At 43.0% G+C, this 15,420-nt stretch overlaps 1 protein-coding gene across 1 annotated transcript; it reads right to left on the reverse strand.

Annotated features, from left to right (window-relative positions):
- LOC123418558 (65-kDa microtubule-associated protein 3-like) lies at positions 1 to 4,358 on the reverse strand. Its single transcript, XM_045107030.1, has 12 exons — positions 4,039 to 4,358; positions 3,718 to 3,924; positions 2,637 to 2,876; positions 2,334 to 2,543; positions 2,101 to 2,256; positions 1,860 to 2,019; positions 1,543 to 1,694; positions 1,364 to 1,451; positions 1,205 to 1,278; positions 1,039 to 1,113; positions 726 to 960; positions 1 to 630 (listed from the first exon to the last, which is right to left on the reverse strand). Exons 1-12 carry the CDS (start codon positions 4,114 to 4,116, stop codon positions 251 to 253), a joined length of 2,055 nt encoding a protein of 684 aa, XP_044962965.1. The 5' UTR covers positions 4,117 to 4,358; the 3' UTR covers positions 1 to 250.
- Positions 4,359 to 15,420: the final 11,062 nt, after the last annotated feature.

Here is a 15,420-nt window from a genome sequence, read left to right on the forward strand (position 1 = left end):
TGTAGAAAGATATCTTCTGTAGATAAACCAGTATGCATTTCCAGTATCACGTACCATGACTTGCTAAACATCTATAGCAGAAGCCAGCAATCCAACCAACTAAGCCAGCATGACATATGGCTGTGACTTCGATACAAAAAAAAATGTGTCTTTATCAACTAAGCCAAGCGTCTCCCACAAGAGACGCCTTGCCATGCCAGATGACATACTTTCAGCAACCTACCCTGCATTCCCCGGCATTCCCCAAGAGTCAAGCGGCGTGCGCAGCGAGATAGGCAAGACGCCTCTCTTCAAAGGAGTACTCGGTGCCCTCTAGCAAACACAGCTCCGGCTTGTCATTGGAGACGCAGATAGGTGCAGCTCTTGCGGCAGTCAGAGCAGGCGTTGTGGACATTTGCATAGGAGAGATCACCATCATCGGCGTCTTAGGAGTTGGTGCTGCGAGTATTTTGGGAGTTCTGTTCTCGCCTTCGGTACTATTGGAGGCAGACCGCACGGGCGTCGATGGGATGCTATTTCCGGGTGCGATCTGCGTGAAGGGTTTGCGAAGAGTTTCAGTCTCACCAAGAGTACTTGCCTTGAAAGATAACTGCTTGCATCGAGGGTTGGCAGTGCCTTTGCCTCTCCTACCTGTAAGCGTTTTTTTTGTTTTCATCAGACATAGTCCGTTAATTTGAAAGTAAAAAAACTGAACAATTGCATCAGCTATGGTTAAGTGAACTTGCCAGGGGAGAGCGTGCCACTATCTTCTGTCTTCTTGGCTGAACGTATGAATCTTGACTGAGGTGTCACTAATTTTGGAGTTCGCACTGGTCCTCCGCCGACAGACAGCCTCCGGTTTGCAATTCCCGAGGAGTTTCTGGTAAGCTTGTTCCCGCTATTTAACTTTGCAGGGCTTGGCTTTGATCCATACAGTGTCTCCTGCTCGGCTTTGAATCGATCCTCAAGCTTCTTCTGATCCTGCAATTTCTCACCCATCAGATATCATCTGCAGATGAAGACAGATACAAGTGCAAAAAAGTTTCAAAATATGAATACCCTTTGCCTCTTCTTTTCCTGCTCCTTTTCTTCACGAACTATCCTATAATCATCAAGCATAGACAAAAGACTAACCTGAAAAGGTTGAATGGCATGAACTTTTGACAGTATAGAAACAGATATTGTGTTTACTCACAAGAATAACAGTGAAATTATGGATACGTACACCATCGTAAGTAAACTCAGTGCCCCTTTCTTTCTCCCAATCAATAACTTTATTTGTAAGAAGGTCTACAATTCCTGCTCCATGCAACAAGAAACAGATCATCAACAGCATTTTAAAAATAACAAGCAGAATATAGTGTACTTAGTAGCGTTGTTTTACCTGGTATCTTGTTAACCAAAACACGGGCTTTTTCAGCTCTCTTGAGCATAAAATGTGCACCCCTCCCAGCATTATATCGGTTATCATCCTAACATGATATTTAGATAGTGAAATTAGTAGGAGTTGATATAGAAAATGTTGTCATATCGCCTGGATTAAGTCATCAAACACAACCATACTTTGCTATAATCCTCTAACCAAGCTTCCTCCTCACATGCATTTAGCCACCTTTCAACTCGCTCAAGTATATCCTTCCTGCTAAAAGCATCTTCTTTAACTGTTGCGATGTATGCCTCGATTTGTTCTAGAAGAAGTGAGGGGTCAATAGCACCTGCAATGAAACAGCAAAAACATTTATGTTGGATATTACAACATTAATAAATGATATCAACAAACACGTCTGTTTGTATCTGAATGCTGCAGCAAAGAAAATTACAAGGAAAAAATCCTTATTCTGCCTAATGCACCAAAGCATTTTAGAAAGCTAGAAACATACCTGCTTCAATGGCCTCGATATTGAACTGAGTTGCATAATGTTCATCTCCAACTAAATGTGCGCGTCGACGATGCTCTTCTAGTTCTGTTTGCTTCTTCAGAACCAAGTCCTTCATTTTACTGACTTTCAGTTGTTCAAGCCTCAATACCTCAGCTTCTACCTGCATCAAAGAATATCATCTCTCCTAACCTAACCAATAAATACAATTAAAGCAACTTCTGCAAACAACACATTGACTCACAAAGTTCATGACGTCAATGGTAAGGGCATCGGCCTCTGTTATTTCAGGTTCTGATGCAGCAATATTGCATGTTATATTCTGGAACGACTGTTGCTCTTCTATCGGTGTATCCATAAGATTCCATAGTTCGAGCATTGTAGACGAGAGATCTTGAAGCTGTAAGAGCTAACAGAGTTGAGGGCCGAAAGCAGTCATATGATGAAACTTCTAGAATAGAACTGTAAGATGCTAACCTTCTGCATCCTTTCAATTTTTGTTTCCCGTAGTCTCTGTATTGCCAACGCCAACCTCTCAATTGTGGTGTTGCTAATGTTCATTGGTACGCCATCCTCATCAAGACTGGGGTGTACATCAGATATTGTTTGCTTGAAGTTAACACCAAGTACTTTACACAAGGAATGCAAAGTATTCAGGTAATCCATTACTTGCTTTAGCCGCTCGCTCTGCCAGATATTTAAAAAATCACAGAACTAGCATAAGTGAGAAATAGAAAATGTAATCAGTGTGTACAAAGGGCAAAAGGGATGAACATGAACCTTCTCTTTCTCTAGGGACCGCAGCTCCGTTCTTAACTCTTCTAGCCTTCTGCAGGATAGATCAGATTGATCCACAGGTGCTTTAAAAGGGACAAAATCTGCAGGTCTGATCTCAGATGATATCTTTTTTATCTTGCCTATAACATCAAGAATCTGGTTCCATCTTTCGGCCTTTCTATTCTTCATCTCTTCCAAATATGGGAAGATTGCACTCAGTTCCTCCCGTAAGCCATACCCTTTCTGTTCAGAATGAAGAAAAGACATGATGGGAAATACTCATTATTGGCAAAGTCCGCATAGGAAGCTTCAAGCCTTTGAAATTAATTACACTAACAATACATGCGGAGTGAACATGCAACATCATTACTCTGAAGCTGTGTTTTACAGTTAAATTGGTCAGTGAATAAACAATGCTGCCTCGTTATGATGAAATCAAAAGGGTATATATGACTGCAACCAAATTTACACGAGCCCTCATTTTCCTCTGCATGGATTGAATGGAATCGCTACTGTTCTGAACCCATCAGCCAATCGTTGACAATTAGGCATACTTGCAACCATCTATTGGAAGAACACATTTATTTGTTTATTTGAAAACGGATTAAATTTTGAATATCCTGTTTTCTGAAGAGATAAATGATAGTATGACAGAAGTAACAAAAACAGATGGCTGTCCTGGCATGAATTTCTAACTAGCTGACCTGCCTGGGAACAGAATTAAGTCCCTAACACAACTAGGACTGACTGGATAACAGAACAATAGGGACCCGAAATTCATTTGTACAGTGTAACTGCACGCAATTAGCACAATAGTTGTGCCTTACCAAGTACCAACACAAGTTCTTTTGCGGTATTTTTTTTTTGGTGTGTCCATGACACATCTAGATGTGACATAGTTATTGCACATCTAAATGATTAAATCAAGAGAAAGGTGTGATAGCTCCTCAAGATCAATGATATAGGACTTAGATGTGCAATACATTATCTCACACCTAAATGTGTTTCAACAAAACCGTTTTTTTTAGATAAACTTGCTTTGCGGTATTTGAGGAGAAAACAAACAGGTGGAAGAGTGAACAACCTCCCTGACGAGGACGGGCGACTCGGCCATGGCGGAGCACACGGCGGCGAGCTCGGCCTGGGCGTCGGCGATGTCCCGCCGCAGCTCGGCCCGGCAGCGGCTGGCCTGGTCGACCTTCCTCCGGTAGGCCTCGAGGCACTCCTGCTGGAGCTCGAGCAGCATGGTGTCCCTCGCGGCGTCCTTCTCCCCGATCTCGTCCCAGATGACCTGCGCACACACACACAGACACGCACGCACGCAACCAACCAACCGCGAGCGATCGTCAGACCCGGCGATCGAATCACACCCGCCGCGGTACGTAATCGGAGAGGCCGCGCGCACCTGGAGCTCGTGCATGAGGGCGCCGCACGCCGTCCCCATCTGGAGGAGCTGGTCGCCGGGGCGACGTCCGCCGCTCATCCCGGTCCCGCCGGGGGCGCCGCGGCCTGCGGGTACGTGGGGAGCGAATCGAGGGGGATTGGTTAATTACAGGGCCTCCGCCGCGCGCGGATTTCCGCCTCCCGCGATACGAGAGCTCGCTCACCGGTGCGCGGCCTGCCGGCGGACGGGGGCGGAGGCGTCGCCGGAGAGGGCGCGCGGCGGGATTCGAAATGGGTTGGGAATGGGGAGGGAGACGATTGCGGAGGAGCACGGCCGGGGTTGGCGTTTGTTTGTGTTTCGGGATTTTCGGGGAGGAAGGAAGCGAGAAGAAACTGTGGTGGTGGTGGTGGTGGTCCCCACTCGTTTCGAATTCGCGTCAGGATATCCCGTCCGTCATGGGCCTTCCGTTTTCCGTTCCGTTTGGGAGGCTGCGTCTGGGTTGGGCTCGCCTCCTTGTCGAAGCTCGTCTCATCAATCTTCTACGTCCGTCTTAAAACCTTCGGGGCCGTACGATAAAATAAGTATCTTGACTTCGTACTGGTACTTGTATAAAATGTACTAAGCTTAAGACATTTATTTTAAAACATAGAGAGTATTCATTTTTAATTATGGTAATAAAATGAAAACTACTCTCTGTATTCTTTCACGAAAGAAAAGGAAAAGAAAACACTCGCTCTGTACATATTTAAAAACTGGACTCGAAAACCGGGTCAGCAATAAACCGAACCAAACTAGTTTTATGGTTTTCGTGGTATCTGGTTTATGATACGACGTCGTTTTGAATTCTGGTAACTGATGTGAAAAAACATATGTATTTATGTTTCTTGAAAGAAAACCATATGGACAGTCGATTACATGAGTATATGAGCTTGTCTCGCTTTCATTTTCCAACATTCACACGCCCAAGAATGGTTTTATATGGACCTAACGTCGACCACATGACATCTCTATTGTTAAAAAGGGATTGTGTATGTCGTCGTCATTCATACGGAACTATCAATGCGAAAACAATTTGAAAATCAACGTCGGATTGGTTTGGAAATCAAGTCATTAATGAATTAACTAATAATATGATTAATTACATCTGTAATCAATTAGTACAATTAAACAATAATTTTATTGTGTGGAGTTACTTCTTGGGTCATTAATATAATTAATTAATTCCAGCACAATTTTTTTTAATAGGTACGCAATTAATTAGGCCTTGTGGATAATGAGAAACAAGGATCCAACCGTATTATTCAGAATAGATTACGTGGTCCACTTTTTTTTACCTATTCCTTGCAAAACTGCTAATAATCTACCACTTCGCATGCCACCACTCCTAACATATTGTTTCAACCCTAGATACATGCCACCACAATGTTGTTTCATCCCATAGCAAAGCTAGTAAAAGCAAAGCACTACATGTTGTTTCATCCCTAGATACATGCCACCACAATATTGTTTCATCCCATAGGAAAGCTAGTAAAAGCAAAGCACTACATGTTGTTTCATCCCTAGATACATGCCACCACAATATTGTTTCATCCCATAGCAAAGCTAGTAAAAGAAAAGCACTACATGTTGTTTCATCCCTAGATACATGTCATCACAATATTGTTTCATCCCATAGCAAAGCTAGTAAAAGCAAAGCACTACAAATTGTTTCATCCCTAGATACATGACATCACAATATTGTTTCATCCCATAGCAAAGCTAGTAAAAGCAAAGCACTACATATTCTTAAATCCCTAGATACATGGCATCACAATATTGTTTCATCCCATAGCAAAGCTAGTAAAAGCAAAGCACTACATATTGATTCATCCCTAGATACATGACATCACAATATCGTTTCATCCCATAGCAAAGCACTACATATTGTTTCATCCTTAGATACATGCCATCACAATATTGTTCATCCCATAGCAAACCTAGTAAAAGCAAAGCACTTCTGTACATGGCTTAGTGTATCACTGTAACCTCATTTTGTAAAGTCTTCCTTATATCAATGAAAAGATGCATTTTTTGCGTATTCATGAAAAATAACTAGTAAAAGATTAAAAGGCGTTGCTACCTGCTCACTCAGTTCCACCGAAGAGTTAATGTGCAGACCGAAGGCCCAAAAAAACTTGTAACTTGATCTCCCATATTTTTTTCAAGTTTTTTTGGCGAGGGTGCAAGAGTTAGATTCGCTAAGGAGTAAGCACACCCATCTTCTCCACTGTTAATAAAAGAGCATACGTTATCTTTTCTAAACACACACATTAAGTATACATAGACTCATTACCACCACCTGATTAGGTCCACTAATCCTAATATAACGTCCATCGTTAACCTAATCTGTTGTCTGTGTGTACTTACTAATTCAGGATGACTGACTGTACTCCACCACGAATACATAAACTCCACGTCCATGTCTGCAATCCCTACAATCAGGCACCGGGAAAAAGGGAACTGACCCCTCGCCACACGGTAGAACCGTCGCGGCTGCCACTTGCCACGCCTCATCCGCGGCTCGCCTTCGGCCTCGATAGATGAAGGATGAGCACATGACAGGAGAATATGACTGGTGGCTGGCGGCGGTGGCGAATTCGATCTGCCTCAATGCGGCAGGCGGCGGTGGTGAATTGGATCTGCCTCAATGCGGCAGGTGGCGGTGCAATCCAGCCGCCTACCCTACACCAATGTGGTTCGACTATGGCCCGACGCCGCCTTCGTCACCGCGGCAGCGTCCTCGTGAGAGTGTGTCATGTTGTTTACATTTAGTTAATGTAGTTGCTCTGTTCTCGCGTACCATAAGAAGAGAAGACCGAAGATCTCGCATCCAATGGCTCACCATGCAATATAACGATTCGTCGGGCTGCATCATTTCTGATCGTCCATCAGTGATGTGATGGTGTGAGCGTGTCCTGGACAGTTATTCACTTTCTAGCACCGCCATGTCCTGGTGGCTCGTTGTAACGGCTATAAAGCCAGCTCTCTCTTTTTCATTTAGGATCATGTAATGTTTATCAGTGTAAACCCTAGCCGTCGGAGGCGAGCTGAACCTGTTTTCCCCTTTCCCTTGCAATACGAACCCTAGCTCGACAATTCCAAATACCCTGAAATCAAGCGGAATTATGTCTTGTCTCTGAATTCAGAAGTTAGTCCTTGACAATTGGTATCAGAGGCCAGTCCATCCTCGCTGTTGGCATTGATTGAGCGACATAGAGGTTGGTTTAGGCTGTGAAATCCCTCTCGGTGCTTGAGAAGGTGGCGGCGTCATGGTGGCAGCCGGAGTGGCAATGTCCGGGTACCGTGAGAATTCAGCCTGGTTTCTCAGGTTCTTCGCTTGGGTGGTAAAATTCCAGTTTGTGGGATCTGATCGTGTACCATCGGAGGCGGACACTCGCGGCGGTATCGATGGCGACGAGTGGGTCACGAGTCCCTCCCTTCCCTTCCTAGTTGTGGTCGTGCTTGCTACTTCTCAAACAACAGCGCCAGAAATTGACACGTTGATGGAGACTTGCTTGTGTTGGTTTTTCCCTTGAAGAGGAAAGCGTGATGCAGCATAGGAGCAGTAAGTATTTTCCTCAGTTTGAGAACCAAGGTATCAATCCAGTAGGAGAATCTCGTCAAGTCCAGAGTACATGCGCAAACACAAAAGAGCTTGCACCCAGCGCTATAAAGGGGTTGTCAATCCCTTCAAGATTGATTGCGAAGTGAGATCTGAAGGCGGAAAGTGCAACGAAGTAAAAGAGTAAGGCTGAAAATATGTTGTGAAGTAGACCCCGGGGCCATAGTGTTCACTAGAGGCTTCTCTCAAAATAGCAAATATTACGGTGGGTGAACAAATTACTATCGAGCAATTGATAGAACCGCACAAAGTCATGAAGATATCTAAGGCAATGATCATACATATAGGCATCACGTCCCACACAAGTAGACCGATACTTTCTGCATCTACTACTATTACTCCACACATCGACCGCTATCCAGCATGCATCTAGTGTATTGAGTTCATGACAAGCAGAGTAACGCCTTAAGCAAGATGACATGATGTAGAGGGATAAACTCAACCCGATGATGAAAACCCCATCTCTTTACCCTTGATGGCGACAACACGATGTGTGCCTCGCTACCCCTTCTCACTACTGAAATTCAGAAATTTGTCGTCTGCCAAGGCGGACGGCAAAGGGGGCAACCACGGATGGCAAAGGCTTTGCCGCCTGCCCCCTCATGGCAAAGTAGACGGTAAAAAAAAATCCGGTGAAGAGGCTCTTTGCCGTCTGCTTTCACAAAGCGGACGGCAAAGAATCTTTGCCATGAGGGGGCAGACGGCAAAATAAGTGGGACGGCATATATTGCAACGTCCCCGTTAAGTGTTAACGGCAGGCCTCCTCTCTTTGCCGTCTGCCTCCCCCCCTTTGCCATGTGGGGGCAGACGGCAAAGAGGGGAGAGAGAGGGGGCAGATTCCCTCTTTGCCGTCTACCTTCCCCCCTTTGCCATGTGGGGGCAGACGGCAAAGAGGGGAGAGAGAGGGGGCAGATTCCCTCTTTGCCGTGTACCTCCCCCCCTTTGCCATGTGGGGCAGACGGCAAAGAGGGGAGAGAGAGGGGGCTGATTCCCTCTTTGCCGTCTGCCTCCCCCCCTTTTCCATGTGGGGGTAGACGACAAAGAGGGGAGAGAGAGGGGGCAGATTCCCTCTTTGCCGTGTGCCTCCCCCCCTTTGCCATGTGGGGGCAGACGGCAAAGAGGGGAACCAGCCCCTTTTTTATTTATTTTTTGTTATATCCAGCATTTTTAACAATAATCAGTATATATATATATATATTTGACATAAATAAATTTCTTTCCGTACTCATAACCATATTAAAATAACTCTCATCCATAGTGCATACATATTATGGAAGTTACATCCGTACCAAACCATATATTACACCAGTTTCATCCACGTGCATACAAAGTTTCATATATTCATATACTACAATAGTTTCACTACAACCCATGGTACAAGAAATAATCTTCAAGCATTCCATCAACCAAGCTTCCCGTGAAGTGAAGGTAATCTGCAGAATGACAAATAAGAAAGTTAGAAAAATAATACTAGATGAAGTAGTGTATATATAGGTTATTTCGGAGAGAAATTAGCTAAGTATGGACCATTTAGGAGCTAACTAAGCTAATTATGTCATTTAGGTGGAACCCTAGCTAACTATAGGAGAAGAGAAAGAGAAGAAGAAGTAAAAGAAGGAGGAGGAGGAGGAGGAGGAGGAGAAGGAGAAGGAAGAGGAGAAGAAGAAGAAAAAGGAGGAGGAGGAGGAGGAGGAGAAGGAGAAGGAAGAGGAGAAGAAGAAGAAGGAGAAGAAGAAGGAGAAGAAGGAGAAGAAGAAGTAGAAGGAGCGGGCTCCTTCTACTTCTTCTTCTCCTTCTTCTTCTCCTTCTTCTCCTTCTTCTTTTTATCCTTTTGTCCCCTTCTTCTTCTCCTCCTCCCTCTCCTCCTTCTTCTTCTCCTTTTTCCTCTTCCTTCCTTTCATTTTCCTCTTTTTCTCTTCTTGTCCCCTTCTTCGGGCTAAATTGGCTAAGAATGCCTTTTTGGAGCTAATTATGTCATTTCGAGGATAATTAGCTAAGTATAGGTCATTTTTTTATTAAATAGGCCATTTTGGAGCTAACTAAGCTAATTATGTCATTTCGTAGGATAATTAGCCAATTTAGCCTTTCTTGGATAAGTCTAAGCTACGTAGAAGAAGAGATAGAGAAGAAGAAGTAAAATAAGGAGGAGGAGGAGGAGGAGGAGAAGAAGAAGGAAGAGGAGAAGAAGAAGAAAAGAAGAAGGAGAAGGAGAAGAAGAAGGAGAAGGAGAAGGAGGAAGAAGAAGGGGAAGGAGGAGCTCCTTCTCCTTCTCCTCCTTCTTCTCCTTCTTCTTCTCCTCCTCCCTCTCCTCCTTCTTCTTCTCCTTTTTCCTCTTCCTTCCTTTCATTTTCCTCTTTTTCTCTTCTTGTCCCCTTCTTCGGGCTAAATTGGCTAAGAATGCCTTTTTGGACCTAATTATGTCATTTCGAGGATAATTAGCTAAGTATAGGTATTTTTTTTATTAAATAGGCCATTTTGGAGCTAACTAAGCTAATTATGTCATTTCGTAGGATAATTGGCCAATTTAGCCTTTCTTGGATGAGTCTAAGCTACGTAGAAGAAGAGATAGAGAAGAAGAAGTAAAATAAGGAGGAGGAGGAGGAGGAGGAGAATAAGAAGGAAGAGGAGAAGAAGAAGAAAAGAAGAAGGAGAAGGAGAAGAAGAAGTAGAAGGAGGAAGAAGGAGGAAGAAGAAGGGGAAGGAGGAGCTCCTTCTCCTTCTCCTCCTTCTTCTCCTTCTTCTTCTCCTCCTCCCTCTCCTCCTTCTTCTTCTCCTTTTTCCTCTTCCTTCCTTTCATTTTCCTCTTTTTCTCTTCTTGTCCCCTTCTTCGGGCTAAATTGGCTAAGAATGCCTTTTTGGACCTAATTATGTCATTTAGAGGATAATTAGCTAAGTATAGGTCATTTTTTATTAAATAGGACATTTTGGAGCTAACTAAGCTAATTATGTCATTTCGTAGGATAATTAGCCAATTTAGCCTTTCTTGGATGAGTCTAAGCTACGTAGAAGAAGAGATAGAGAAGAAGAAGTAAAATAAGGAGGAGGAGGAGGAGGAGGAGGAGAATAAGAAGGAAGAGGAGAAGAAGAAGAAAAGAAGAAGGAGAAGGAGAAGAAGAAGGAGAAGGAGCTTCTCCTCCTTCTTCTCCTTCTTCTTCTCCTCCTCCCTCTCCTCCTTCTTCTCCTCATTTTTCCTCTTCCTTCCTTTCATTTTTCCTTTTTTTCTATTCTTGTCCCCTTCTTCGGGCTAAATTGGCTAAGAATGCCTTTTTGGACCTAATTATGTCATTTCGAGGATAATTAGCTAAGTATAGGTGATTTTTTATTAAATAGGACATTTTGGAGCTAACTAAGCTAATTATGTCATTTCGTAGGATAATTAGCCAATTTAGCCTTTCTTGGATGAGTCTAAGCTACGTAGAAGAAGAGATAGAGAAGAAGAAGTAAAATAAGGAGGAGGAGGAGGAGGAGGAGGAGAAGAAGGAAGAGGAGAAGAAGAAGAAAAGAAGAAGGAGAAGGAGAAGAAGAAGGAGAAGGAGAAGGAGGAAGAAGGAGGAAGAAGAAGGGGAAGGAGGAGCTCCTTCTCCTTCTCCCCCTTCTTCTCCTTCTTCTTCTTCTCCTCCCTCTCCTCCTTCTTCTTCTCCTTTTTCCTCTTCCTTCCTTTCATTTTCCTCTTTTTCTCTTCTGGTCCCCTTCTTCGGGCTAAATTGGCTAAGAATGCCTTTTTGGAGCTAATTATGTCATTTCGAGGATAATTAGCTAAGTATAGGTCTTTTTTTATTAAATAGGCCATTTTGGAGCTAACTAAGCTAATTATGTCATTTCGTAGGATAATTAGCCAATTTAGCCTTTCTTGGATAAGTCTAAGCTACGTAGAAGAAGAGATAGAGAAGAAGAAGTAAAATAAGGAGGAGGAGGAGGAGGAGGAGGAGGAGAAGAAGAAGGAAGAGGAGAAGAAGAAGAAAAGAAGAAGGAGAATGAGAAGAAGAAGGAGAAGGAGAAGGAGGAAGAAGGAGGAAGAAGAAGGGGAAGGAGGAGCTCCTTCTCCTTCTCCTCCTTCTTCTCCTCCTTCTTCTCCTCCTCCCTCTCCTCCTTCTTCTTCTCCTTTTTCCTCTTCCTTCCTTTCATTTTCCTCTTTTTCTCTTCTGGTCCCCTTCTTCGGGCTAAATTGGCTAAGAATGCCTTTTTGGACCTAATTATGTCATTTCGAGGATAATTAGCTAAGTATAGGTCTTTTTTTATTAAATAGGACATTTTGGAGCTAACTAAGCTAATTATGTCATTTCGTAGGATAATTAGCCAATTTAGCCTTTCTTGGATAAGTCTAAGCTACGTAGAAGAAGAGATAGAGAAGAAGAAGTAAAATAAGGAGGAGGAGGAGGAGGAGGAGGAGAAGAAGAAGGAAGAGGAGAAGAAGAAGAAAAGAAGAAGGAGAAGGAGAAGAAGAAGGAGAAGGAGAAGGAGGAAGAAGGAGGAAGAAGAAGGGGAAGGAGGAGCTCCTTCTCCTTCTCCTCCTTCTTCTCCTTCTTCTTCTCCTCCTCCCTCTCCTCCTTCTTCTTCTCCTTTTTCCTCTTCCTTCCTTTCATTTTCCTCTTTTTCTCTTATGGTCCCCTTCTTCGGCTAAATTGGCTAAGAATGCCTTTTTGGACCTAATTATGTCATTTCGAGGATAATTAGCTAAGTATAGGTCATTTTTTATTAAATAGGACATTTTGGAGCTAACTAAGCTAATTATGTCATTTCGTAGGATAATTAGCCAATTTACCCTTTCTTGGATGAGTCTAAGCTACGTAGAAGAAGAGATAGAGAAGAAGAAGTAAAATAAGGAGGAGGAGGAGGAGGAGAAGAAGAAGGAAGAGTAGAAGAAGAAGAAAAGAAGAAGGAGAAGGAGAAGAAGAAGGAGAAGGAGAAGGAGAAAGAAGGAGGAAGAAGAAGGGGAAGGAGGAGCTCCTTCTCCTTCTCCTCCTTCTTCTCCTTCTTCTTCTCCTCCTCCCTCTCCTCCTTCTTCTTCTCCTTTTTCCTCTTCCTTCCTTTCATTTTCCTCTTTTTCTCTTATGGTCCCCTTCTTTGGGCTAAATTGGCTAAGAATGCCTTTTTGGAGCTAATTATGTCATTTCGAGGATAATTAGCTAAGTATAGGTCATTTTTTATTAAATAGGACATTTTGGAGCTAACTAAGCTAATTATGTCATTTCGTAGGATAATTAGCCAATTTAGCCTTTCTTGGATAAGTCTAAGCTACGTAGAAGAAGAGATAGAGAAGAAGAAGTAACATAAGGAGGAGGAGGAGGAGGAGGAGAAGAAGAAGGAAGAGGAGAAGAAGAAGAAAAGAAGAAGGAGAAGGAGAAGAAGAAGGAGAAGGAGAAGGAGGAAGAAGGAGGAAGAAGAAGGGGAAGGAGGAGCTCCTTCCCCTTCTCCTCCTTCTTCTCCTTCTTCTTCTCCTCCTCCCTCTCCTCCTTCTTCTCCTCATTTTTCCTCTTCCTTCCTTTCATTTTTCCTCTTTTTCTCTTCTGGTCCCCTTCTTCGGGCTAAATTGGCTAAGAATGCCTTTTTGGAGCTAATTATGTCATTTCGAGGATAATTAGCTAAGTATAGGTCTTTTTTTATTAAATAGGACATTTTGGAGCTAACTAAGCTAATTATGTCATTTCGTAGGATAATTAGCCAATTTAGCCTTTCTTGGATAAGTCTAAGCTACGTAGAAGAAGAGATAGAGAAGAAGAAGTAAAATAAGGAGGAGGAGGAGAAGAAGAAGGAAGAGGAGAAGAAGAAGAAAAGAAGAAGGAGAAGGAGAAGAAGAAGGAGATGGAGAAGGAGGAAGAAGGAGGAAGAAGAAGGGGAAGGAGGAGCTCCTTCTCCTTCTCCTCCTTCTTCTCCTTCTTCTTCTCCTCCTCCCTCTCCTCCTTCTTCTTCTCCTTTTTCCTCTTCCTTCCTTTCATTTTCCTCTTTTTCTCTTATGGTCCCCTTCTTCGGGCTAAATTGGCTAAGAATGCCTTTTTGGACCTAATTATGTCATTTCGAGGATAATTAGCTAAGTATAGGTCATTTTTTATTAAATAGGACATTTTGGAGCTAACTAAGCTAATTATGTCATTTCGTAGGATAATTAGCCAATTTACCCTTTCTTGGATGAGTCTAAGCTACGTAGAAGAAGAGATAGAGAAGAAGAAGTAAAATAAGGAGGAGGAGGAGGAGGAGAAGAAGAAGGAAGAGTAGAAGAAGAAGAAAAGAAGAAGGAGAAGGAGAAGAAGAAGGAGAAGGAGAAGGAGGAAGAAGGAGGAAGAAGAAGGGGAAGGAGGAGCTCCTTCTCCTTCTCCTCCTTCTTCTCCTTCTTCTTCTCCTCCTCCCTCTCCTCCTTCTTCTTCTCCTTTTTCCTCTTCCTTCCTTTCATTTTCCTCTTTTTCTTTTATGGTCCCCTTCTTCGGGCTAAATTGGCTAAGAATGCCTTTTTGGAGCTAATTATGTCATTTCGAGGATAATTAGCTAAGTATAGGTCATTTTTTATTAAATAGGACATTTTGGAGCTAACTAAGCTAATTATGTCATTTCGTAGGATAATTAGCCAATTTAGCCTTTCTTGGATAAGTCTAAGCTACGTAGAAGAAGAGATAGAGAAGAAGAAGTAAAATAAGGAGGAGGAGGAGGAGGAGGAGGAGAAGAAGAAGGAAGAGGAGAAGAAGAAGAAAAGAAGAAGGAGAAGGAGAAGAAGAAGGAGAAGGAGAAGGAGGAAGAAGGAGGAAGAAGAAGGGGAAGGAGGAGCTCCTTCTCCTTCTCCTCCTTCTTCTCCTTCTTCTTCTCCTCCTCCCTCTCCTCCTTCTTCTCCTCAGTTTTCCTCTTCCTTCCTTTCATTTTTCCTCTTTTTCTCTTCTGGTCCCCTTCTTCGGGCTAAATTGGCTAAGAATGCCTTTTTGGAGCTAATTATGTCATTTCGAGGATAATTAGCTAAGTATAGGTCTTTTTTTATTAAATAGGACATTTTGGAGCTAACTAAGCTAATTATGTCATTTCGTAGGATAATTAGCCAATTTAGCCTTTCTTGGATAAGTCTAAGCTACGTAGAAGAAGAGATAGAGAAGAAGAAGTAAAATAAGGAGGAGGAGGAGAAGAAGAAGGAAGAGGAGAAGAAGAAGAAAAGAAGAAGGAGAAGGAGAAGAAGAAGGAGAAGGAGAAGGAGGAAGAAGGAGGAAGAAGAAGGGGAAGGAGGAGCTCCTTCTCCTTCTCCTCCTTCTTCTCCTTCTTCTTCTCCTCCTCCCTCTCCTCCTTCTTCTTCTCCTTTTTCCTCTTCCTTCCTTTCATTTTCCTCTTTTTCTCTTATGGTCCCCTTCTTCGGGCTAAATTGGCTAAGAATGCCTTTTTGGACCTAATTATGTCATTTCGAGGATAATTAGCTAAGTATAGGTCATTTTTTATTAAATAGGACATTTTGGAGCTAACTAAGCTAATTATGTCATTTCGTAGGATAATTAGCCAATTTACCCTTTCTTGGATGAGTCTAAGCTACGTAGAAGAAGAGATAGAGAAGAAGAAGTAAAATAAGGAGGAGGAGGAGGAGGAGAAGAAGAAGGAAGAGTAGAAGAAGAAGAAAAGAAGAAGGAGAAGGAGAAGAAGAAGGAGAAGGAGAAGGAGGAAGAAGGAGGAAGAAGAAGGGGAAGGAGGAGCTCCTTCTCCTTCTCCTCCTTCTTCTCCTTCTTCTTCTCCTCCTCCCTCTCCTCCTTCTTCTTCTCCTTTTTCCTCTTCCTTCCTTT

This window comes from Hordeum vulgare, chromosome 1H (genome assembly GCF_904849725.1).
Source record: "Hordeum vulgare subsp. vulgare chromosome 1H, MorexV3_pseudomolecules_assembly, whole genome shotgun sequence".
Taxonomy (NCBI): domain Eukaryota; kingdom Viridiplantae; phylum Streptophyta; class Magnoliopsida; order Poales; family Poaceae; genus Hordeum; species Hordeum vulgare.